The sequence below is a fragment of the Mobula birostris genome, chromosome 4 (genome assembly GCF_030028105.1).
Source record: "Mobula birostris isolate sMobBir1 chromosome 4, sMobBir1.hap1, whole genome shotgun sequence".
In the NCBI taxonomy this organism is placed as follows: domain Eukaryota; kingdom Metazoa; phylum Chordata; class Chondrichthyes; order Myliobatiformes; family Myliobatidae; genus Mobula; species Mobula birostris.
In genome coordinates, this window is record NC_092373.1 from 133,201,210 (window position 1) to 133,228,886 (window position 27,677).

The 27,677-nt window shown below is 38.4% G+C and overlaps 1 protein-coding gene across 2 annotated transcripts in view; it reads right to left on the bottom strand.

The window, feature by feature from the left end:
• Nucleotides 1–27,677, bottom strand: part of lrba (LPS-responsive vesicle trafficking, beach and anchor containing) — an 803,145-nt gene that overhangs the window by 509,240 nt on the left and 266,228 nt on the right. For both annotated transcript variants that reach the window (XM_072256051.1, XM_072256050.1), the window contains exon 35: nucleotides 26,028–26,136. In XM_072256051.1, coding sequence (XP_072112152.1) covers nucleotides 26,028–26,136 — 109 coding nt within the window. The remainder of the gene's footprint in view (nucleotides 1–26,027; nucleotides 26,137–27,677) is intronic.

The following is a 27,677-nucleotide window of genomic DNA, read 5'->3' on the forward strand; positions in this document are numbered from 1 at the left end:
CTCAATGTGCTTTGCCACATATCAAAGAATTCAATCAGGCTTGTGAGGCATAACCTGCCCCTCACAAAACCATGTTGATTATCCCTATTTTCCCTGATTATCAGACTACGTTTCTCCAAATACTCACGAATCCTCTAAGAACCTTCTCCAATTATTCATCCACCACTGAAATAAGACTTACTGGCCTATAATTCCCTGGGTTACCCCAAATTCTTTCTTGAACCAAGGAATAACATTTGCTATCCTTCAATCATCTGGTACTACTCCTGTGGCCAGTGAGGATGCAAAGATCATCACCAAAGGTGCATCAATCTCTTCTCTCACTTCTCTTAGTAATCTGGGGAATATCTTGCCTGGCTCTGGCGACTTATCTATTGTACTGTTTTTCAAAAGTTCCCGCACATCCTCTGGAACTCAATCTCCCAAATAATGAAGCCCAACACACATTATTCTTTCTCAACAACCCCATCAATTGCCCAGCAACTTTAAGGGACCTATGTACGTGGATTGGATGACGCCTGTTCTTCCATACTGTAAAAAAATCCTGCCGTTAACCCTGTATTCTGCCTTCAAATTCAACCAAAGTGTATGATTTAAACTTTTCTGGATTGAACTCCATCTACCACTTCTCAGCCCAGCTCTGCATTCTATCAATGTCCCATTGTAACCTCTGACAACTTTCTACACAATGCACAATACTACCGACATTCATGTCATCTGTAAACTTACTAACCCACCACTCCACTTCTTCATCTAAGTCAGTTCTAAAAATCACAAAGAGCAGGGGTCTCAGAACAGATCCCTGCAGACCACTGGTCACTGACTTCCATGCAGAATACGCTCTATCTACAAGCACCCTTTGTCTTCAATAGATAAGCCTCTTCTGAATCCACATAGCCAATTTTCTCTGGATCCCATGCCTTCCCACTTTCTGAATGAGTCTAGCATAGGAAATCTTATCAAATGCCTTACTAAAATCCATATACACCACATTCACTGATCTACCTTCATCCATGTGTTTTGTCATATCCTCAAAGAATTTAATCAGGCTCATGAGGCAAGACCTGACTGTTACAAAGACGTGCTAACTATCCCTAATCAGACAATGCTTCTCCAAATGTTCTTAAACTGTTCTTCTAAGAATATTCTCCAATAATCTGCTCACCACTGAATTAAGAGTCACTGTTCTATAATTCACCGGTTATTCCTATGCCCTTTCTTGAACAAAAGAATAACATCTGCCATCCTCTAATCATCTGGTTCAACTCCTGTCACCAGTGAGGACTCAAAGATCATCACCAAAGGCAGAATAGTCTCTTGCCTTGCTTCTCATAGTAACCTGAAGTATATCCCATCCAGTCCCAGGGCTCATCTACCCTAATGTTTTTCAAAAGTTCCTCTGTCCTCTTTATTAACGTTGACATGTTCTGGTATAACTTCAGGTTTTATGCTGTCCTCATAAATGTCAAAGTAATTCCTGATAAGCAAGGTAATGTTGACTTAACACTGCTAGAAAGAAGCTCAAAGTTTTTAATACAATAAAATCAGTCACGTTGTTAAATAGTGGAGCAGGCTCAAAGGGAGAGCAGCTTATACCTGCTTCTAATTTGCATATTTAAACAAAAGTGAGAGCAAAACATCAAACGACACTTGTTTGGCTTTTGGAGACTGCTGCAAAATTGAGTGAATATTAGTCTATTTCTGATAGTCAATTGTATCAGCGGTCAATTATATCAATAGATTGTGATTTCATTTAATAGGAAATCACATCAGTGGTTTGTTCAAACAGTCAAACAGCTGCATCAACAAAGATCACTGCCCACTTGTTGGGGGTAGTCAACTCTCGACATATCCTGAGATCCCATTTGCCAGTTATCGCTAATATGAAGGACTACTCATTAAAAAAAGGCTTCTTCAATTGTTCTGCTTCTAGAGGCACTGTTTGTTTTGTATGCAGTTCGTTTTGTACAAACATCACTTCCTGTTTGTAAGCTGTTTATCATTTCCTGTAGTGGTTCATTTGGATTTCAACTTAGAGTAAACACAGTAGAAAGACATCCTCTATCAGGTATTAAGCAGCAATTTCTGTGAGTCTTAAGCTTTCTTAATATTGGTAAATATTTAGTAGATGTACCTTAAAGTAAGTATTATGCGTATCGTTCATCACTATTAAGCAATCATTATGGCATGAGTTCACTCTACCCCACAGCACAGCTATAGAATGTTGCATTTATGTATCACCTTATTTATTGTTGATCATGAGACTAATCGATAAAATTAGTATGTTCAGGCACGTGACAATTCTGTATTGAATCTAATATATGTTTTACGTAACTTTTTAGGATCACACTAAGTTTTCTCATTAAAAATCCTGAAGAAAACTTTTGGTTCGGGTGATTTTTGAGAAGTTGTTTAACTCCCTGCCTTGCTTTGTACGCAATGTACTGTGAGGGTGGTAGAGAATTATCTTCAAAGGCATTGCCCTCAGACTGGAAATGCATCTGAGCGCCATACGCTACAATGACAACCTCTGAACCCAGCAACTTCGATTGTCGAGCCCTGGAAGTCAGGTCAGAATGCGGCACATTGATCGCTTTTTGTGACACTCAAGTGAAACCACAATTGGCATACTGCAGCACGAGCCCGCGCCGGAGCTAAAACAACAAGAATGAGGGCACCTGTATACTAAGTGAGAAGTTGAAATGCTAATGGAAAAAGCTCGTATAGACAGGGAGAAAGCACACACAGTCATGGAAAAAGCTACAGAAGCCACAATGAGTGCACTGAAGGAGGAGCATGAAGCTGAGGTTACCGTAGCAAAGACAGTGTATGAAGCAACAGCTGGGAGAGTGATGATCATCTCTAGCAAAGTGATGAACAGTCAACCATTGGCGCAAGCCCTCTAATACGACATGGTTGCTCAACAAAGGATGAAATCAAAGTAGCAGCCAAAGAAGGGAACCAGCTTCACACTAAATCTTTACCCAGTCTACCTCCGAACTAAATGCACAGCCCTCGCTCATTGACCAGGCAATTGTGATAAAAATCACCATTGGACAATAGTTTGAATGATAGGCTGAGTCTAGCCTGAGGAGCCCTGAGGCAGAGTCAGTCTGAATGTGGACAAGACAGTCATGCAGATAGTGGTGGGGAGTCTGGGAAGGATTGCAAGGAGAACTGGAGAAGCAGTAACAATATATTGCAGAATGCAGAGGGACAAAGGGTACCAAGAAACTGAGCGAAGAACCTACTGACACATCAGGAGAGTTAGATCCAGATACAGCTGCAGATTCAGGGTCAGCACTTTGGGCGAATGGTTCCAGCACAACCGCAGCACAGCACGGCAGGCAGCCAGTTGAACATCCATCAAATGTAGCTAATTCCCCATACATTCTAAAGACATGTTCTGGAAAATCAGAAGCTACCAGAAGTAGAGCCGGTGGATTCATCACACAGTCAAAAGGAGGGGTTTATGCCCGGGAACTCTCATTGGCTGTGACCATATTCCCAAAAACAGGAATGAAAAACCAAATCCTGAAGCTGTACACGTTCATTCATATCTTAAGGACATAGTTGACAAAATCCTCACACTCGACTCTTCTCCTGAGATTCTCCTGTTGCTTGGCAGAGACACCGTATGTGCACATAAAGTATGTGAACAGCACAACGGTAAGCACAATGCACCTTATGCCCAATGACTGGACCTGGGTTGGGTCATAGTGGGTAAAGTCTGCTCAATGGTGCTCATCAGCCCACTGTCAGCATATTTAAGACTAATGTTCTGAAGAATAGACAACCAAATCATGTCACACCCAGTGAGAGTAAGATCTATATGAAAGTGAAGACTGTAGGACTAGCCAAAAGCAGCCTTTGCAGTTGTTGGCACATTTATAAGCAACCTCTCAACTCAGACCAAATGAATCAGGCAAAGATTAGAATCATTCTTCTTGTTCAAAGACTGCTAAATGCAGAGGAAGTGCAGTGCATCACAAAGCAGGAACCTCTTCCAATCCAAAGTTACCTCAGTGAACTCTGTCCCTTTCTTGATGCTGAGGGGCTACAGCAAGTTAGAGGATGTATTAAGGTGGCACAACTCACTTCAGAGGTACCTCACACAATCGTCATTCTAGGTGAGCACTGTGTCACCAGCCTGTTCATGAGCGAGTCTGTCATCAAGGACACCACTTCTGAAGCAAGAATGGTTAGACTGTGCAGTAAGACTGTTTTCAATACCAGACTCTGGGGCTCCTTCTTCTGCCAATGACTTAATGAAATAATTATCTCAGCTTTAGCTTCAGTAGTTAAGTTTGAGATATGGATATCAGGTGTGTAAGTGTTCTGCCTCTGGAGGCGCTGTTCGTTTGTATGCATTTTGTTTTGTACAAACATCACTTCCTGTTCATAAGCTGTGTTTTTTTTTTACATAATTTCCTGCACAGGTTAATTTCGACTTGGAGTAAACACAGTAGAAAGGCACCCACCTCCAACCACTCTTTATTTGTCATTAAATGGAAATATCTGTGTCTTAGGCTTTCCTAATATTGGTAAACATTTAGTAGATGCACTTTGAAGGAAATATTATGTTTATCGTTCATTGCTATTAAGCCATCATTGCACCACGAATTCACACTATTGCACAGCACAGCTACAGAATTTTGCATGTGTTTATTACCTTGTTTGGAACACTGATCGTGAGAATAATCGATAATATTCAGGCAAGCGACAAATCTGTATTGAATCTAATGCATGTTCTACTTTACCTTCTGCGGTTTCACAACACTTTCACATTAAATACCCTGAAGAAAGCATCGGGCTCGGTAATTTTTGAGAAGGTATTTAACTCCCTGCCTAGCTTTGTACGCAACACACTGTGAGGGCAGTAGATCGATCAAGGTCACATACCCTGAGGTCAACTACATTATAGCAAATGTTTACAAACAGCATATTTGTAAATAAAGGGATATTTGAATTATTCTGATGAAAGTAAGGATCCCAATGTACCAAATGAAAAGATTTCTCACAATGGAACTAATAAAACATAAATACATGAGCTAATCTGAAAACCTTGGCTACAAAAGCCAGCACAAAGATCCCTGAATATAGTTACTTAAGATATATCATGAATGCTCCAATTAGTCTTATACATATCACCATGCTATAGAAACACAAGGCTTCCTTTTCAGTGAGTACAATTAAAAAAAAACAAAATTTTCCTGAATAAGTATACCACAGTAATAGTATATCCATGGACCAAAATATAGTGCAAGAAACATACAGGATTAAATGCCACACCACAACTTCCTGGGATAATCATGCACACCGTTGTTTTACCCATACAGGCTACAGATAGTTAAATATTGCAGCTGTATCTTTCCACTAGATCCAATACAATTATTGCTCTTTGCAATTCCATTTTATTATCATGGGTTTGACAGCTAGGCCAGGAACTTAATACTTCTAAGTGCAAGCGCAACAGTGTCAGTTACCATGATGCTGAACTATTACATCAATTTACACAAAATAATTTGCTGTTTTAAAACATCTGAGCAATTTTAGTGGAAAGCTAAAAGAATAAAGGTTATTCTAGTAAAATGGGATAAAGAATAGCAGATCAAATTTAACTTGGAGAAGTGTGGGATTATGCATTTTGGAAAGTTATACCATAGCTGGCTATACACAGGCTAGGGAAGTGTTGTAGAATAGAGAGACTTCGTACAAGTACATAATTCCCTGTTCCTGACAACACAGATAGACAAGGTGGTGAAGATGATGTATGATACCTTTGCCATCATCATATTGGCATTGAGTACAAAAGTTGGAATATCATGTTACAGGTGTAGAAGATGTATATTAAGCACATGAATCCTAATAATTCCAGTCATGGGAATGGAAATGGATGAGAACAAAAGATGCTCATGCAAATATTTGTACAATTGCAAAGGTAATTCTGAAGGGAGAAGGCATTGTATAAATTGCTCAAGCTATAATTGTAAAGTCAAGCAAGCATAGACTCACTGAACTAAACAATGGAGGAAATGTTTCAGAAACCTATGGTATAATTAACCATAATGAAGTCTGTGCAGAGGCTGGGGGCTGGGGGAAATGAAGGGAATGTAGCATACCACTGTAAAAGAAAATATCATGCTGTGCAGGGATGTAAACATGATTGGAGAAATTCTACAACAGTTTTGAGAAATATAGATTCTAAAGCTAAGAAGACAACTGAGAACGGAATAGCAATTAACAAGGACAGCTTTGAGAGCAACATGGATAGCAAGGAGGAAGAAGAATCATTAAAACTGTTATAAGGGATTGACACCCAGCAGGTTGTCACTAATTCCATGCTAATAAAGTCAAATTACCAGGATGAGGGACCAGGGGAAGGCTTGAGGGATAAGAAGAAAATATAAATACAGCCGGTCATGACAAAAATCTGGTAGTAGAATAAAAGCAGAGAAAGCAGTTGTAACAGATTGTCTCAAGCTTAGACACAAAGAATGAATGACAAAAATAACATGATTTCTTGAAAACAGATAAACAATTTTCCCCTTTCTTTCAACCATCAGGCTGTCTAGCCACAGAAACATATTCCCCACAATTCCAAGGTCTGGATTATTCTTTACCCACCTTGTTGCACTGGCTCTTGAATTTGAACTGCAGAAAGTTAGGCACGTGATCGGTCACACATGGAGAAACAGGAGGCTCAAAATGGTGATAGTCTCAGGAGACAAATTCCAATATCTGTCCTGCATCACTTTGATGCCCTTGTTTCACCAGCAAACTTGGTTAAACTACATTATTTCCTTTTCATGTAAATCATAAATGTAGACTCCAAAGAACAGAGAACATAGTGTGATCTTTCTGGCACCCCTCTGTACAATCTGCCCATTTGAGCAAATAATTATTTGTCCTCAAATTGCTTATGTCTCCATTGAGCTACCCTATATATCAGTTTCTGCTGTCAATTCTTCATCTATTAATCTGGGCTAGATTTCCTTTCTTAACAATTTTAACTCTACAATACTATCACTTGAGGTAACATTCCCGAATTCCATTCTAGAAATCCATGTAGCTAATCTAGCTATTAGTGCAGAGTAATTATAAGAAGCTTTCAGATTAAATGTTAAATCCAAGACACTAATTGCTCTTGAATGGATATAAAGGATACTATTCATGCATCGCACATTCAACTGAAATATTGCCAAATGCTTGAGCCAATAATATGAGGGCTTTATCAGGACAACAGTACAGGACAGAAGGACAGGAGAACATATGCAGTGTCGTAGCTAATACACCCCTCAACCAACATCACTGAAAAGGAATATAGAATCACTGCTGTTTGTAAGACCTGTGGACAGATCGACTGCCACGTTCAAGGGTTTGGAAAACCTTGTGGTTGTGAAAGGCACTCCATAAATGCAAGCTCAAATAAAAAACCTTGCATTTGCCAAGTTTTCTTGGATTATGCACTGTAGTGCTCCAGAAGTTGGAACAAAAGCACACCAGCTGCTTTTTGCATGTTGGAAGTTTTAATATTCCTTTTCCAAACTGAGGTTTGAATACATAACTAACATAGATCATTTTCAATTTGTGGAACTTAAGCCTAATCTTCAACTTGCATTATCAATTCATTTTAAATCCATCAACAAAAACCATTGATTAAATCCAACAATATGGTTCTCACGGAAATGCTCTGCCTCCCACCTTAAACTATGAACTTATGTTTCAATCAAGTTAAAATTTAATTAAAAGATTACTACACGCAAAAAAAAAAATTGATGTCTTTTAAAAGGAAGTAGTTAAAGGGAACCAACTGTATCATGGAAATGTGTCTGGAATGGACTGATATGGTGCCACTTTAGGATTTTCTAATCAAAGACACCACTTAATAACAACAAACATATTTCATTGTTAATGAAGCACTATAAAGGAAGGTTCAATTCTTTCCATCAAAGTATCAAGGAAAATCACACAGAGCAACAGAGGAGCATCAGTGGAGGATCTCTTTCACATTAAGAATCCCATTAGAAAGAAAACACTAAAAGGTAATTGAATTTCCTTCAGTTATCTTCATCTCTGTCAGCTACTGCTACAATAACTTACTCTCCAGAGCAGAGATAACTCAATTCTTTCCAGCAAGCATATGTTATGAATCTTTTAAGCAAACTTGTCTAAATCATTCTGGCCCTCTATCAGGTTCCATGTGTATAAGAACCCTGGCAAAGTGCAAACATAAATATATTTTTATCTATTTGATAATTCACCCTCTTTCATGTTTTATTTGAAGGTTCACTGGACATTCATATCACTCCTGACAACTGCTTTGTTACAAATGTTTTTGAACTAATACAACATAGAAGCAATGCAATATTTTATCTCAAACAGATAACTTTATCGGTTTACCATAATTGTCAGCTAGTTTTGATGCTAAATCATCAAAATTTGATGTACAATTTCAGTACTTAATTTTTGATGTTTACTTGTTGGTAACAATTGATGACAATATGATGCACAAAACATTAATAATATGTGACCAATGTACATAAAATGAAAAGAATGTCAAACTTATTGCAATGTAAAATTATGAGCAAACAAGCTTAATTCTCCTAAATCCAAGCAATAGATGAGCCTCCATTACTACTTCCAACATTTTTATTACATACTTAAAACAAATACAGTGGATTCCAGTTAATGGGACACATTGGAACCAATACATTTGGGCCCAATTAAGCAGCTGCTCCAATTAGCCTCAGTTTCATGGAAATAGTTAAGAGGGTATAAAAATGCAAACTACCATTTAACTGAGTAACAGAATGTGTATTTAAATGATAAACAAAACAAATTAGAACACGATCAATAGTACTACAATACTATAAAGCTGTGTATTAGTTCTTAACAGTTATCAATGGAGGAAAAAAATCCAGTGTACTCTACTATGTTCTTTTGATTAACTGTAAATGAACAAAATCAGCACAGACACCTTGTGTAGATAGCAGCTGCTTTTGTACAATCCTTTTGAAGATTGCATCCTCCAAATCTTCATTTTCATTATAAAATTCAACATGATTGTCAATACTTCCAAAGTCTACACAAGTCATAATTTGTTGAAGTAGATAATAGTTTCATTTTCAATCCCAGCTATTTCTGGCATCTCCAAGTCTGAATGCTTGAAAATGCAGTGAGCAAACCAGTTCTGCTTTTTGAATACAAACACAAGCAAAAGACACTATTTAATAACTCTTCACTCTAAGCGTAGTTTCTAACAGCCACACAAGTGCACATGACTGACGCTAGTTAGTAACTGAACTGCAACAATCTCCTGTCCCAATTAAGTGGCATAGTGTCCCAAATAAATAATGGGAATCCTGGCTACCTTCTCAATTAGCTCTTCTTCTTTAAGAGTTCACCTAAGTGGCAAAATTAACTGGATGGCCCATTTAGCCAGAATCCACTGTGCCTACATTTATACAACATTTTAGCATATTCCTGATAGAACAGTGCAATAATTTAAACAACCAAGCAAAGCAGTAATCTTGTGCCATTCTAAATGTTAAGAACACCAGTCAGATAATGACCAGTTTTGTGGTTTATATCATGGTTTAATTAGACAGCTTTATTCAAAACTCTGTCATTTTCTTTGAATAGAAACTAAAGCATTAGAGAGGCTGTTTTGGTTTCCGGCACCTATGCTTGTTCTGTGAAAGACCCAACTTATATCTTATTCAGTAAACCCACGTATTCCTTGTTCTCAAGTACACCTTAACTCCCTTTGTAGAATTTTTATAAAATCACCTTTTACCATCCCTACAGATGATGTTCAAATTCCACATACTGTAGTTGGAATCAAAGGAACTGACGGCATAGAAAGGAGGCCACTGGTCCATCTTCTCTATGCTGGCCACGAAGATGTTTGTTTTGTTTAGATCTCACTTCCTAGCTCTTAGTCTATAGTTCTGTAGGTTATGGGTCTTCTAGAGCTCATCCAGATATCCTTAAGTGTGAGGAGGGTTTCAAAATTCACTTGAGTTCTAGATACCGATAATAATTTTTGAGTAAATCATTTCTTCATTATCACTCCAAAATCTTCTTCCATTAAATAAAATCTACATCCCCTAGTCACAAGCCCTCCAAGGAAAACAACTTCATCCTGCTTACACTTTCTTGACACCTTATATTGACCTCAGTTAAATCCCCCTCAGTATCTATTCCAAAGAAATCACACCAGTCTTACCAAATTCTCCTCATAACTGAGATATTTTTAGACCTGGCAATACGTACTGCAACTGCAGCCAAACAACTGTTTTGCACATTTCTAGCAAGACCTTCTGTATCCCATGCCTTGCCTAAAAAAGACATATAACCCATAAGCCTTCCTACTGTCTTGATAGATTAGTCCTGCTAGCTCTTGAGATGAGTGGTCATATACTCAAGATTTTAGAAGAACTATTTTTACACAGTTTTCATTGCCAAGCCATTTATGGATCTATTTCCTTCCCAAATCTATGACCTCATACTTCTAACTGAATTCCATTTGCCACATTTGTCTATCTAATGAGCTGAGTGAAGTTCTTTTGCATTCTACATCAGTGTCACCATCAACCACACTGCCAACTTCTGTGTCATCTGCACAATTCTTAAATCCAAATAATTGATGTATACCTCAAAGGAAGGAAGAAACCCACAATTGAATCTGACAGAGCCCATCCAGGTTTAACACTTCTGATAACCATTACCTTCTGAGAGTATCCCACTGAGCCAATTTTCAATCCAGTTTTACTTTCCCTTGGTTTCCATGGTCTTTTACTAGATCAAATGTACTACCATTATTGATCTTTCTTGTTACCTTCTCAAAAAATTCCATTAACAATCAATGAACTTCCCTTAAGCCACCCATGCTGACTTTAGAGAAAAAATACCTCATCTCTCTTCTAGATGGTTTGCCAATAACTTTCAATGTCTGACTGATAATTAGTGACCCAGTCACCAGAGGGAATAATATTTTTCTATCTACTCTATCAAACCGCATCTTGAAAAGCTCTAATTAAGACAGCTCATTTATGTTCAATATAGCTCTCAGACAGCACACGCCCTTTGTGGCATTCTGACTGTTAGCCTCCAACCTATCACAGAAAGTTATACAGTCCATCACACTATTCTACCCTCTCGGCAATGAAAATGTATATGATTTCTGATGTGCAATTTCTCATGAAAGGTCACATACCTGAAATCTCATTTCTGTTTTCTCTATCAACACTACACAAGCAACTAAATATTTTGAATAGATGGTGACATGGTTTAAGATCGTATCCAAAAATCAGCACCTCTGTCAGTGCAGCTCTCTCTCAACACAGCACTGGACTACAAGACCATAAGACCATGAGATATAGGAGCAGAATTAGGTCACTTGGCCCATCGAGTCTACTCCACCATTTCATCATGGCTGATCCAGTTTTCCTCTCAGCTGCAATCTCCTGCCCTCTCATTGTATCCCGTCATCCCTGAACCAATCAAGAATCTATCAACCTCTGCCTTAAACATAGATGAAGACTTGGTCTCCACAGCTGCCTGTAGCAAAGAATTCCACAGATTCACCACCCTCTGGCTAAAGAGTTCCTCACCTTCGTTCTAAAATGGTCGCCCCATATTGTGAGGCTGTATCCTCTGGTCTTAGACTCTCCAAGGTAACATTATCTTCACATCCACTCTATCAAGGCCTTTCACCATATGATAGGTTTTAATGAGGTCACCCCTCATTCTTTTGAATTTCACTGAACACAGATTCAGAGCCATCAAACGCTCTTCATATGACAAGCCATTCAATCCTTGGATCATTTTCCTGAACTTCCTTTGAACCTTCTCCAGTTTCAGCACATCCTTTCTAAGATGAAGGGCCCAAACCTGCTCACAATACTCCAAGTGAGGCTTTACCAATGCTTTATAAACTTTCAACATTACATCCTTACTTTTATATTCTAGTCCTCCTGAAATAAATGCCAACTTTGCATTTGCCTTCCTCACCACAGACTCAAACTGCAAATTTACCTTTAGGGAATCCTGCACAAGGACTCCCAAATCTCTTTGCATCTCAGTTTTTTTTTTATATATTCTCTCCATTTAGAAAATAGTCAACCCTTTCAATTTTTCTATCAAAGTGCATAACCATATACTTCCTGACACTGTATTCCATCTGCCACTTATTTACCCATTCTCCTAAGCCCTTTTATAGCCCCTCTACTTCCTCAAAACTACTTGCCCCTTTACCTATCGTCATATCGTCTGCAAACCTTTCAACAAAGCCATCAATTCCATCATCCAAATCATTGACATATAACATAAAAAGAATCAGTCCCAAAACAGAACCCTGCGAAACACCACTAGTCACTGGCAACCTGTCAGAAAAGGCTCCCTTTATTCCCACTCTTTGTGTCCTGCTAATCAGCTACTGCTTTATCCATGCTAGCATCTTTCTTGTAATACCATGGGCTCGTAGCTTGTTAAGCAGCCTCATGAATAACACCTTGTCAAGGGTACTCAGAAAATCCAAGTACACAACAGCAACCAATTCTTTTTTGCCTTTCCTGCTTGTTATTTCTTCAAAAGAATTCCAACAGATTTGTCAGACAAGATTTTCCCTTGAGGAAACCATGCTGACTAGAGCCTATTTCATCATGTGCCTCCAAGTACCCTGAGACCTCATCCTTAATAATCGACTCCAAAAGATTCGCAACCACTGAGGTCAGACTAACTGGCCTATAGTTTCCTTTCTTCTGCTTCTCTCCCTTCTTGAAGAGTGGAGTGACATTTGCAATTTTCCAGTCTTCTGAAACCATTCCAGAATCTAGTGATTCGTGAAAGGTCATTACTAATGCCTCCATGATCTCGTCAGCCACCTCTTTCAGAATTTTGTGGTATACACCACATGGTCCAGGTGACTTGTCTACCTTCAGACCTTTCAGTTTCCCAAGAACCTTCTCTCTAGTTATGGTAATTTCACACACTTCATGTCCCTGACACCTGGAACTTCCACCATACTACTAGCGTCTTCCACAGTGAAGACTGACGCAAAATACTTATTCAGTTCATCCACTATTTTGTTGTCCCCCATTACTACTTCTCCAGCATTGTTTTCCAGTGGTCTGATATCCACTCTTCCCTCTTTTTTTTTACACTTTAGGTAACAAACACTTTTATTGGGTAGCTTACTTACGTATTCCATCTTTACCTTCTTAATGACTTTTTAAATTTCCTTTTGTTGGTTTTTAAAATCTTCCCAATCCTCTAACTTCCCACTATTTTTTGGTCTATTATATGCCCTCCCTTGGGCTTTCATGTTGGTTTTGACTTCTCTTGTTAGCCACGGTTATGTCATCTTTCTTTGAGAATATTTCTTCCTCTTTGGTATGCATATATCCTGTGCCTTCCAAACTGCTTCCAGAATTTCAAACCATTGCTGCTCTGCCATCATTCCTGCCTATGTTCTTTTCCAATCAATTTTGGCCAACGCCTCTCTCATGCCTCTGTAATATCCCTTGCTCCACTGTAATACTGATACATCTGACTTTAGCTTCTCTTCATCAAATTTCAGGGTGAATTCGATCATATTATGATCACTTGCCCCAAAGTTTCTTTTACCTCAAGCACTCTAATCAACTCTGGTTCCATGCACAACACCCAATCCAGGATAACTGATCCCACAGTGTGCTCAACCACGAGCTGCTCTAAAAAGCCATCTCGTAGGCACTCTAGAACCGCACCCCCCCCCCCCAAGCACCAACCTGATTTTCCCAATCTATCTGCATATTTAAGTCCTCCATGATTATTGCCTTTGCCCTTTTGGCATGCATTTTCTATCTCCCATTGCAATTTGTAGGCTACAACCTTAGTACTGTTTGGGGGTCGGGGGTCAGTACACAACTCCCATCAGGGTCTTTTCACCCTTGCAGTTCCTTAGCTCTATCCACAATGATTTAACACCTTCTGACCTTATGTCGCCTCTTTCTAATGATTTGACTTCACTTTTTTTTAAACCAACAGAGCAATGCTGCTCCCTCTGTCTTCCTGCCTATCTTTTCGATACAATATGTATCACAGTGTCAGCCTGGATTGGATTACCCTCAGTTAATGTAACCATTGGACTCAGAAGAGTATTACAAACTGAGCCATGTTCCACATTTTGTTTGTGAATAATCCCAGTTAAATGCAGTGCCATGCATGTATGAACATGATGAGTGATGAAGCTATGTACAACCTTCAGGGAAAAATATTAAGGTAGATGGAGCTCTAGGACACAGATCTTTTAAGGTTAATGAGCAAATCAGTGAAGCAAGGCCAGAGTGAATAGTATGTTGGGATGTATTTATAGTACCATTTACAAGAGAGTGCATAGTTTTTCATCATTGACTGAGAACTTGGTACAGCTTCAGCTTTTATTTCCTCGTTTGATGGGTGCTATTAAGGACCCTGACAGCTGATGGACCAATTCCACATTTAAAGCAATTTCATGGACTTAAAAATACTGAATCATTGCACCTTACAGAAGTATGGGCCCAACATTTCTAAAGGTGTCCCTGAATTTCCAGTCAGCAGCATAATGTTTACACTCACTTCTGACCCATAAAAAGATTGCATCGATCTTGTCTATTTTTTCCTGACAACTCTAGTGAAATCAGTGAGATTCTTGCCAGAATAGCTATGCATGGTAGAGGGTAAATCCCATCATGGAAGAAATTGGCAGGTGGTGGGGGTGCAGGGGCAGGTAAACAAATCCCACACATTAAACAGCTCACTTGTTCAGCAAAACCACTTACTCTGCAAAAACTGATTGTGGACTTCTGGAAGAGGAAGTTCAGAGTCCACACGCCAATTCTCATTGAAGGGTCAGTGGTGGAAAGAATGAGCAGTTTCAAGCTCCTGGGCATTAGCATCTCAGAGGATCTACCCTTGGCCAAACACATTGATGCAAGCATGAAAAAGACATGCCCTGCTTCATTAAGAATTTGAGGAGATTTAGTACATCAACAAGCTTCTACCAATGCATGGTGAAGAGCAATCTAACTGTTTGCATCACTGCCTTGTATGAGTTCCTTTTTTTTTGCATGCGTGCGTGCGAGTCTGTGTGTGTGCATGCATGCGTCCATCCGTGATGACGGATTTTTCATAGCTTTTACAAGGCGAGGAACGAGAGAGAGAGACTGTGTGGTGTGCCACTCCTCACACAGACATTTTTCGCAATATTTTCCCTTTGTTTTACGAGGTCAAGTTGCGATCTTGACACTCAACCCGGCACAGATGGAAAGCGTACTTGGGGACAGACCCAACTAGTTTCGAACTCAGGAACCTCCACTCCCAGGTCCGGCCCCAATGTCGTTGCGCCACCAGCCGGCCCACCTTGTATGAGTTCCAAAGCACAGGACTGAAAGAGGCTGCAGAGAGTATAGGCTTAGCCAGCTCTACCATGAGTACAAGCCATTGAGGATATCCTCAAGAAGGCAGGATCCATCATGAAGGACCACAGTACGTGACATGACCCATTCTCATTACCACCATCAGGAAGGTACAGGAACTTGAAGAGGGACACTCAATGTTTTAGAAACAACTTCTTCCCCTCTGCCATTATATTTCAGAATAGTTCATAAACACTGCTTTATTATTCCTCTTTTACACTATTTAATTATTGCAACTTATACTATTTTTTATGTCTTTCACTTTACTGCTGCAACAAAATAATTTTCATGATACAAATCAGTGATAGTAAACCTGATTCTGATTTTTAAGACCTTTGGCTTAGCCAGCTGTTAATGACTTTTTCAACATCTCTAGCATTCAGAGATATTCGTAAGATTACAAAACTATTAACAAACTAGCTTTATAAAGGAAAAGTCCAATACCTTTTATTCTGGCATTTTTCCCTGACCATTGAAATCAAGGTTGATAAATTCACTAAGCCAGATTCCACTTGGTGCAGGTTGCTCATTCAGCTTCCATAGCAATATGGAGGATTGCTGCAGGTTTTCACACTGGATTCAGAGTGTAGTTGGCAAAAGGCTTTTAAACAAATGTCAGCAAGTTTAAGATGTCCCTATTTTCACTTTCACGCAAGGAAATCCTGAACTTAGCTACTGGCAATTCTATGGGATCAAAAGAGCCACAAATAGTTCAAGTTGATAATCAGTTCCAATTAAATGGTTTAGACAGAACTAGGGTCACCATGTTATAATTTTAAATGATTGTTTTTCTTCATGTTAGGTGAAGGGCATTATTCCCAGTGAATGACAGTCCTAAAGTGTAGGCAGCTTGCATATTGGATAGTTATTTGCAGAATGCCTTCCAGCAAAAACTGGACCCATTTCTGACTGGGGTACATATAATCTTTTCATTTTAAAATAAGGCAGGCATTGCACAAAAATATCAGTGACCATTTGAACTGGTTTCAACTCACTTGTGTGGTTAGGTGGCTGTGGGTTATAGGAGCGCGGTGATGATGGTGATCAGAGAAAAATCATCCAAACTTTTCTCTGCAAAAACAGCATGTTCGAGAAACCATTACATTAGGTGAATTGCGGAGAATGTGGATGACTACTAAAAGATATTAGGCAGGATTATCCGGAGGTTTCTTCAAATTAAACATTTTTCATTTGTTTTGGAAAATATTACTCATTTCTCCTCATTCTCATTTTTATCTTACTTTTCCTCTAGAAACTACCTGGTTAAACTAACCTTGTTCACAAGATTGTATTTCTACCATGCCTGTTGGGTAATCTATTTTTTTGGATTTCAACATTTATCGAGGCCTGAAATCTTCTGCACCTTGCCCAAGATGCTCATTTCCAAACTTTCTGATCCCAGGAAAGCTCTAACTCTCAGACTCTCTTTTGCTGTACAAACAATCCAAACTTATTCCTTACTTCCTACCTTCTATTCTTTGCAATGATATTTATAGTCCGACGTTCACACCAACGTCATCCCAAAATCAGAGACATTCATAGAGCACTTCAGCACAAAAAAGGCCCTTTGTTCCATCTTGTCCATGCCAAACTATTATTCTGCCTAGACTCATTGACCTGCACATGGATACGGCCCTCCATACCCTTCCATCTATGTATTTATCTAAACTTCTCTTAAATGTTGAAATTGAACTGATATATATCACTTCCACTGGTAAACCATTCCACACTCTCACCACCCTATGTCTGAAGAAGTCACTCCTTAAACACTTCACACTTCACCTTCAATCTATGAACTCTTGTTCTAGTGTCACCCAACCGCTTGCATGTACACAATCTATACACAACAGCAATTTGTATACATCTATCAAATCTCTCCTCATTCTCCTATAACTCATATCCTCAAGTCCCGGCAACATCTTGTACATTTTCTCTGCAAGCTTTCAATCTTATTAATATCTTTTTTTGCAGACAAGTGACCAGAACTGCATACAATACTCCAAATAAGGCTTCATGAATGTCTTATGCAACTTCCACATAACATCCCAACTCCTGATTTATGAACTCTGATCTATTGTATGAAGGCCATTGTGCCAAAAGCTCGCTTTACAATCCTATCTTTCTGTGGCATCACTTTGAAGGAATTATGGATCTGTTCTACCACACTCCTCAGTGCCCTGTTGTTCATTGTGTAAGTCCTACCAAAGCGCAACACCTCACACTCGTCTGCATTAAATTGCCATTTAATTTGCCATCTGGCATTTTTCTAGTTGGTCCAAACACCACTGCAAGCTTTAATAAACCTCCTTGCTGCCCATTATGCTCCCAATCTTGGTGACATGCGCAAATTTGCTGATTCAGTTTAGCACATTATCATTCAGGTCATTGATAAAGATGACAAACAATAACAGACCCAACATTAATCCCTGTGGCACACCACTATTCACAGGCGTCTAGTCAAAGAGGCAACCATCTACTACCACTCTCTGGGTTCTCCTGCAAAGTTAATGTTGAATCCATTTTAGTACCTCATATCCAATGGCAAGTGATTGAACTTTTTTGACCAACCGTCCATGTGGGACCTTGTTAAAGGTCCTGCTACAGTCCATGCAGACAAAATTCAATGCACTTCCTTCATCCTTCCAAGTAACTTCCTTGGAAAAACTTCAAGATTGATTAGACATGACCTACCAAGCAGAAGTCCATATTGACTATCCATCGTTGACAATTTCTATCAGTACAGGTGCAGCTCAAGGCTGTGTACTTAGTCCCTTCTCTACTTGCTTTATATTTATGACTGTGAGGCTACACATAGCTCCAATACGAATGACACCACTGTCGTAGGCCAAATCAAAGGTGCTGCCAAATCAGCATATAGAAGGAGGAGTGAAATATGACTGAGTGGTGCCACAACAACAACCTCTCACTCAAAGAGGGGCTCAGAGGTGGCGAGGATCATCAACTTTAAATTCCTCAGCATTACCCATTTCAAAGGATCTGTGCTGGGCCCAGCTCACAAATGCCATTACGAAGAAAGCAAAGCCACAGCAGCACCTCTACTTCCATAGAAATTTGTGAAGATTTGGCATGACATCTAAAACTTTGATTCATGAACTTCTATAGATGTATGGTGGGGAGTATATTGACTATTCGCATCACAGTCTGGTATGGAAACACCAATGATCTTGAAGGGGTATATCCTCTCCACCACTAAGTGCATCTACATAGAGCGCTGTCGCAGGAAAGCAGCATCCACCATCAAGGACCTCCATTGCCCAGGCCATTTTCTTTTCTCACTGCTGCCATCAAGAAAAGATACAGGAGCCTCAGGACCCACACCACCAGGTTCAGAAACAATTACTGTCCCTCACTCACCCCATCACTAAACTGTTCCCACAACCTATGGACTCATTTTCAAAGACCCTTCATCTCATGTTCTCGATATTTATCACTTAATTATTTATTATTATTATTTTCTTTTGTACTTGCACAGTTTGTTGTCTTTTGCACATTGGTTGTTTGTCCACCCCGTTGGATGTAGTCTTTCATTGATTCTATTATGTTTCTTGAATCTACTGTGTATGCATGTAAGAAAACAAATATCAGAGTTGTACATAGTGACGTATATGTACTTTAATAATAAATTTACTTTGAACTAATCATTCCCTGTCTATTCAAATATTTATATATCAAGTTCCTTACAACACTTTCCAAAAACTTACCCTCTACCGATTTCAGGCTCACCAGTCTGTAATTTCTTGTCTTATTCTTTTCTTTTTCAATCTTTTTATTAGTTTCATAATGATAAACATACCATAACATTGATACAAAGTTGTTGGGATTACATTGTTATGATTAACATAGTTAAATATAAACTCATTTAACACATGGGTAGTAACCCTCCCAATCACACAAGATGCAAATGTAATAAACAAAAAAAATAGGAAAAAAATCATGAAAAAGGAAAAAAAAAATATATCCCAAAAGAAAAACTTACCTAAACAGTGTTAATCTACTAGACTAAGAGAAAAAACAGACATGGGCTATTATATAACATCAAAGAAAAAGAAACCATTAGTGTCGTCGACTCCGCTCCTCTCAACATTTATTAAAAAGGAATAGAATAAGTTTGGAAAGGTCAAATTACATCCTATGGAAATGTTGAATAAATGGCCTCCAAATCTTTTCGAATTTAATAGAGGGATTAAAAATAACACTTCTAATTTTTCTAAGTTTAAACACAACATAGTTTGAGAGAACCAATGAAATGTGGTGGAAGGATTAATCTCTTTCCAATTCAGCAAAATGGATCTTCCAGCCATTAATATAAGAAATGCAATCATCCGACAAGCTGAAGAGGTGAAATGACTTGATTCTATCACTGGTAACCCAAAAATTGCAGTAACCGGGTGAGGGTGTAAATCAATATTCAGAACAGTTGAAATAATATCAAAAATATCTTTCCAATATTTTTTCAAAAAAGGACATGACCAAAACATATGAGTTAAAGAAGCTATCTCAAAGTGGCATCTATCACACATAGGATTTATATGAGAATAATAACGAGCTAATTTATCCTTGGACATATGAGCCCTGTGCACTACTTTAAACTGTTTCAATGCATGTTTAGCACATAATGTCTATGTCATTGATTGGACAGATCAATGCTATTATGATGATCATTTTGCCTAAATTTTTATATTTATTTCAAGCGATGCCAATTTTTATTCCAAAATCCTTTTTTGATAATGTTGATTCCAAAGTTTCTTCATACATATGGCAGAACAAAAATCCTAGGTTAGGTAAAAAACATTTACAGAAATCTAAAAAGGAGGGGGGTTTAGCTTTGCCGAATTTTAGATTTTACTACTGGGCAATTAATATTTGATATTTAAAATTTTGGTTATGGGACTTGGACGTAACTTCAAGTCCACATTGGGTTAATCTTGAATGCAATTCTTTACAAGGGTTTTCACTGGGTTCTATTTTAGGGACTTCGCTTCGCTTTACTCTTTCTAAATTGTATAAATGAATGGATAACCCAGTAGTTAAATATACTTTACGTACATGGTTTTGATTTTGAAAATTTTTTGGGTTGAATCAATTCATTTTAGCAAGTCCTATAATATCTAATTTTTTCTTTCAACCCTCTACTATGGATCAAGCATATCTGGCCTGGAAAACTAAAGGTACAGTACAATTTTCTGATCTATTTATGGATAATTGTTTCATGTCTTTTGAACAATTATCTAATAAATATAACTTGCCTAGATCCTATTTTTTTTTTAAGATATTTACAGATTAGAAACTTTTTAAATACTGTTTCTCCTACCTTCCCGAATTTATATTCAATGGATATTTTGGAAAAAATTTTAGATTTCAATCCTTTTCAGAAGGTGTAATAGCAATTATTTATAATATAATTACCAAAATACGTCCAGACGTATTTAATAAAGTTAAGACTGATTGGAGAAGGGATCTTGGCTTATTCTTAGAGCAACATTAGGCATCCTCCAATCCTCCAGCGCATGGCTAAAGGCATTTTAAATAGCTCCATTAGGCCTCCTGTAATTTCTTCACAAGTCTCCGCAAGGTCGGAGTTAACACCTTGTTAGCCCCTTTGGATTTATCCACACTAATTTGCCTCAAGACAGCAGACATCCTTCTCTGTAATCATATACAGTCCACAACCTCACTGCTGTTTTGCTCTGTTCTACTCAGTAGTGTCCATCTACTGAGTAGAACACAGAAAACCTACAGCACAATACAAGCCCTTCGTCGCACAATGCTGTGCCAAACATGTACTTGTTTTAGAAATTACCTAGGGTTACCCATAGCCCTCTGTTTTTCTACGCTCCATATACCTATCCAGGAATCTCTTAAAAGACCCTATCGTATCTGCCTCCACCATCATCCGGCAGCCCATTCCACACACTCACCACTCCCTGCGTAAAAAAACTTACCCCTGACATCTCCTCTGTACCTACTTCCAAGCACCTTAAAACTGTGCCCTCTCCTGTTACCCATTTCAGCCCTGGGAAAAAGCCTCTGACTACCCACACAATCAATACCTCTCATCATCTTATACACCTCTATCAGGTCACCTCTCATCCTCCGTCGCTCCAAGGAGAAAAGGCCGAGTTCACTCAACCTATTCTCATAAGGCATGCTCCCCAATCCAGGCAATATCCTTGTAAATCTCCTCTGCACCCTTTCTATAGTTTCTACATCCTTCCTATAGTGAGGCGACCAGAACTGAGCACAGTACTCCAAGTGGGGTCTGACCAGGGCCCTATGCAGCTGTAACATTACCTCTTGGTTCTTACACTCAATCCCACAGTTGATGAAGTTCCAATGCACCGTAGGCCTTCTTAACCACAGAGTCAACCTGCGCAGCGCTTTGAGTGTCCTATGGACTCGGACCCCAAGATCCCTCTGATCCTCCACACTGCCAAGAGTCTTACCATTAATACTATATTCTGCCATCATATTTGACCTACCAAAATGAACCACCTCACACCTATCTGGGTTGAATTACTCATCTGAGTAAATTCAGATGGAAAAAATCAATTTCAGAGTTTCATGACCTCTTTCAGCTCCACACATAGATGACCACACTGATGTTCCAGATCACTAATTTTGCCCCTTTCTGTCCAATTGCTCTTGATCTATCTGTAGAAGCCCTTTTGGGATTATCATTCACCTTGTCTCCTAGACCAATATCATGCTGTTTTTTAGCCCTCCTTTACTTCTCTCAAGTATTTTTTTTTCTGTTTCACTTTCATGCTTCTTCAACATTTATCCCCAGCTTTAACTCTTGTAAGCTCTCAAATCTTGAGCAGCTAATTTAGCAACCCCTTCATTTTTTGCTCTACAGGTACTGAATTTTAACATTTCATAACTTACTTTTAGACATTTTACTAGTTAAATGGTAATACACAAGTTGTGTTTTTTTTTCTTGTCTTTATTTCGAAGAAACAAATATCCAATAGTATCAAAATGACAGGTACCATAAAATTGCTGACTAGGTTAATCGTTCCAGGAACGATTTTGTGGGAGTTTGCAATGTACCAGTTAGGTAATTATGTCAGCTTACGTAACAACTGAAATGAGATGGTGAATGCTGATAATACTCAACAGATTAGGCAGCTTCTCAGAAGAGGGAATCAGGTACAAAGTTAGTGATCTTTAATCAGAATTTGAAACAGCTACAAATTTGAATTGTATTGGAAAATAAGAAAATGTTGCTGCAGTTCACAATGTCACAAAGATATAGCCATATGCAAACTAAAATATGATCTTAATTGGGAGTTTATCCTACCTAACGAATGTGGGTAATGTGAGAATACCTAAACAATCTAGAATCTGAACTTGGAAGTATAATTTTATGATTCTGTCATCCAGTCCTTAAGAGATCCCATGAGAGGCAACTCTCATGCGAATTGGGTAAATTCAAGAAGAAATAGACTGCATTATAGCAAAAAAAACCTAATACTTGATTATAATGTATTAATCTACAAACAATGGAAACCCAACCAAAATAACAAAGATGAAATATTGTAATGGTATTTTTGTTTACGGCAGTGTATTCAGAATATCATGGTGATATGAGAGACGAAGAAGAAGAAGAAGAATAGCCCTTAACTCGGCAGTGGAGTTATTGGGGCACCATCATGACAGTGTTTCCGTAGCAAGCTATTCTTGTTTTTACGAGGCCGAGTTGCTAGCTTGACGCTCAACCCGGCTTGGATTCGAACTCGGGAACCTTCGCTCTGGAATCCGGCACCAAGCGGGACATGTGATATAAGTGAGGGAGATGTTAAATAGTTTTTAAATCACACTTTTCATCATTTTGAAATATACAGATATGAAGCCATTGCTTTCGGACTCTGCAGTCACTTACTTTCCTCACCCAATAAAAAAAATTAGTGCAGTTACTATCATGAAAACATTAAAACAGTATCTAGCTGGTTTTCACTCCGGTTAGATTCCTGGTTCCTGACTTTATGCTCCCAGGAGATTTGGCTGGAGCCTCACAAATTACACAGACATTAGCTTTCCAACTTCATGGTAGAGTTACCCCATACTGAATGATGCCATCTTTGGATGTTAGGTGCCAATTACTGCAACAAATATAGCTAGCATTACTTTTCCTTAGATGGAGAACAGAAAATTCCCCTTATATTTCAAGCTACTGAGAGATAAATGCCGTGAATACAATACAGTTGGAAAAAAGTTCAAGCTTGTCAGGAAAAAAATTATGCTTAAAAACTCACTCTAGGACAAATCTCACAATTTGTTATATGTAGGTGGATAATAAATTGCAGACATGTGCACAGTAACAGCTCTCTCCCAATCACATGCATGCATTGTGCATTTGAACTTTTTGCTTAACACTTTCTCATGAACATCTCAACATTTTCCACTGTCTGTATCTTTCTTCACAGGTGTCTTCCACAAATGCTGTAAGTTCCATGTTACTCATCTGTTCCCTCACTGATATATTTGAGACTTTTTCTTTTTTCCCCCTTGATATAATTACAGAAGCCCACTTTTCTTACATCTCACTTCTACTTCTCCATTTGTGTCTACCTCTTTCTACAATCTTCATTCAACTCTCCTGTCTTCATTCTGTTAATACAATTTGTAGGGAATTTGCAACTAGCTTATCTTACCATAACAATGTCTTTTGCCTTTGTCAAAGAAAAATATCGGAGAATACCAACTGATAGTTCTATTTGGTGCCCTGAGCATCGTGGTGATAAGGACATTGAAATCCTCCCCAAAAAAGTGATGTCAAGTAGATTTCCCTGCCTAAAATGGCCTGATGCCATGAGACTTCAATGGGTCCAGAAACAATCTGAGGATTCTAAAGGTTGCTCTCTCCCAACCACATTCCACCATGTTGCCATTACTGATAGGATCTATCCTGTGGTCACACAGAATATATCAAGTGATGCTAATTGAACCATCTGAGGTATTAGGTGTCATCTGTGTGAATAACAATGAGAAGTTGTTGTGAAGGAACCTTGGCAAAAATTAACTGCTGGCTCTCAAAACAAGTGCCAAGGATGAAACTTGCTATCCCTGTTAAACTTACCTATGGTACTTCAGAAGAACCAAGTGATTTCCTCGGCCAGGAGTCCTGAAAAAATGTTTTTAACAGGACTCCAAAACAATGGATCATTGCCTCAAAATATACAGTAGCTATAGCTTGACCATACAAGGTTTCCCCAATCCTGATACTCATGATCTACTATATCCACAGATTGCCTTCCAAAGTTGTAAAGACTTGTTACAGCATTGGTTACTCATTAGACATTACAGCTGACACTTTATCTATGGGAGATAATTCACTTAGGATTCAATTTAGATCCATCAACTCTACACAAAACGAGCAGACACTGTGCATCAGCAGACACAGAACTATAAAATCTTAAGACTATGAGCATAAAAATGTGGATCAAACACACTTTAGACCGAGAAAATGTATCAGTGCAGTAACATACATGTTACTTTAAGCAGAAGACTTCTGACTACATACAGAGACAGGTAAATACATGTATTCTTTACCCCACATCCATCCTTGGCAAAAAAATAGTTAAAGAATGAATCAAGAAATTAAGGGGACAAATGTAACATTAATTAAAACATTCATAGCCCATACATGTTGGATTTCTCTGAAAGCATATGTTTGATTAGCAACAGTTCAATTGTTCCACAAGTCATATACTTGGTTGCACACTTCTGTTATGATGTCAAGATCGAAGAGGATGGAGGAGCATAGCCACCAACCCCGGATTCGGGACGGCACCCACTGACTGACTTCTGTTACAGATGAAAACAAAGTTTGTAGCTTACAACAGGAATTCTGCAGATGCTGGAAATTCAAGCAACACACATCAAAGTTGCTGGTGAACGTAGCAGGCCAGGCAGCATCTCTAGGAAGAGGTACAGTCGACGTTTTAGGCCGAGACCCTTCGTCTGACAAAGGGTCTCGGCCTGAAACATCGACTGTACCTCTTCCTAGAGATGCTGCCTGGCCTGCTGCGTTCACCAGCAACTTTAAAGTTTGTAGCTTCCCTTCATGAAGCCCCATCAAAGGCTTCATCATGTCTATGGGATGCCTATCAAACTTACCTTAATGAAGAATGACTGTATGCACTGTAAATTGGAAGTAGAAATTTCTTAGCAATAAGCAAAATATTGCACCTTAGCATACATCTCCAAAGTTATACTTTTCCTCATGTTTTAACCTATAATTTCACTACACTTTAGAACACCAATTTGAAAAAATTTAGCAAGGAAATATTCAAAGTATATCAACTTAGGTTTTTTTTAAAAATCAAAGGACATCACCTCATATTGTCTCTAATTTCTTTAAAGCACAACAAACATAACAGCACAACATTTCACTTTGCAAAGCAAATGGTCTGTTAAGGCACTTTAATCTAAAATGTTGACTGGTTTCTCTTTCCATAGATGCTGTTTGATTGCCTCAGGTAATCCAGCATTTCCGTCTTTGTTTCAGGTTCCAGCACCTGCAGTTTTATTAGTTTTCCATTCCAGCGAAACTCAGCTTACCTCAAACTCAGCATGCCTATGTATATCTTCTGCCCGCTGTCTGCTCAGGATAAACTCAGCCTCATTTGCAACCCTCACCAGGTGATCTTTCATAGTATGACACAGGAGCCTATGAAGGAAAAATGCAACTAAGAAAAAATTCAAAAAATAAAAATATACTTTTATTCAATACTCCAAGCATGTACTGTAAAATAAATGAGCAACATTCCATGAACATTTTCCATCTTACAACACGCAAAGGTAAGATTTTCATAGGGGATAAGGAAATACATCCAGATTATTTTATTCTGCACAAATTATTTTCCTGTTTCAAAGACAAAAGAACATAAATCCTTAACATAAAAATTGATACAATATGAGCAAACTTTTAACAATACAGCAAAATTTAGCACTCATTAAAAATACTACATTCTTAAACTAGAAACAACGTTATTGAAAACTTTTAACTTTAAAAGGTTCTTGAGTGAAACAGAAATGAGTTGCAAACGTTTTCAACCACTGAAACTTATTACAAGCTACATTACTTAAAAAGATAACAGCCTTATGACCCTTTCACATAAAAGCAAAATTAAAGCATTCAAAACCAAATTATCACAGCTGCTGGATAAAATAAAACAGAATATTATGAAAAACAAAAAAGCATCAGAGAGAGGGAGTTCAGTGGACAAAAACACATTGTTAACGTGAGAGGTCAGAGGACAATGGCCAGGTTGGTTCAAGCTGACAGGAAGGTGGTAGTAACTCAAGTAACCACGTGTTACAACAGTGATGTGCAAAAGAGCATCTCTACACACACAACAGGTCAAACTTTGAAGTGGTTAGGCTATAGCAACAGTGACCATGAGCATTCACTCAGTGGCAACTTTAATAGGTACAAGAGGTAACAAACAAAGTGTCCAGGGAATGTAGAATTAGAAATTAACTTATACTGTCAAATTATTTTCACAAAGTAGTGTAAAACTACCAGGATTATAAATAATTTGTCATGCAATGCATTAGCACAAATTCTTTCAAGGCACTTTTTAGTTTTGCAATGTTATTGTTCAAATAGCTATTCAAATATTTTGAACGTCCTTCACAATTACGTAGTGTATTGTCCCACCAAATGGCATTTATTGCCATGGTTAGTATTCATAGAGTTGATTATCATCAGCTTCACTGGTTGAATTGTTTAAGTAGCTTTGACAGGCCCAATAGTCTGTTCATTCTTCTAAACAAAATTCATTTTCCAGGAAAAGCTATGCAATGAATTCCATTCACCTGCTTTTTGCCTGCTGCTCAGAACATTTTTTTCCTTTCAGGTATTCAGAATGAGCATCCTATAGTTTCATCAATATTGTGAAAACAAAGCTTCATATTTCTCTTCAGAACTGCCATGCCCTTAATTTTGTGTTATCGCCTGGATTACTCTACTTAGAAAATTCAATTTAAACTATCATTTGATTGCCTAAGCTTCTCAATCTAAGAGAACAGAATCCTAGTTATGCCATATTATACAGCACTAGAACGGCCATTTAGCTCAATCAGTTCATGCAGATGCTTATGTTCATTTAGGTATTCCTTATTTCCTTATCCTGGCTCTATCATCCCCTTTCCCTTCCCCCCTCATATGCTAATCCAGTTTCCCTTAAATGCATCTACACCAAATAT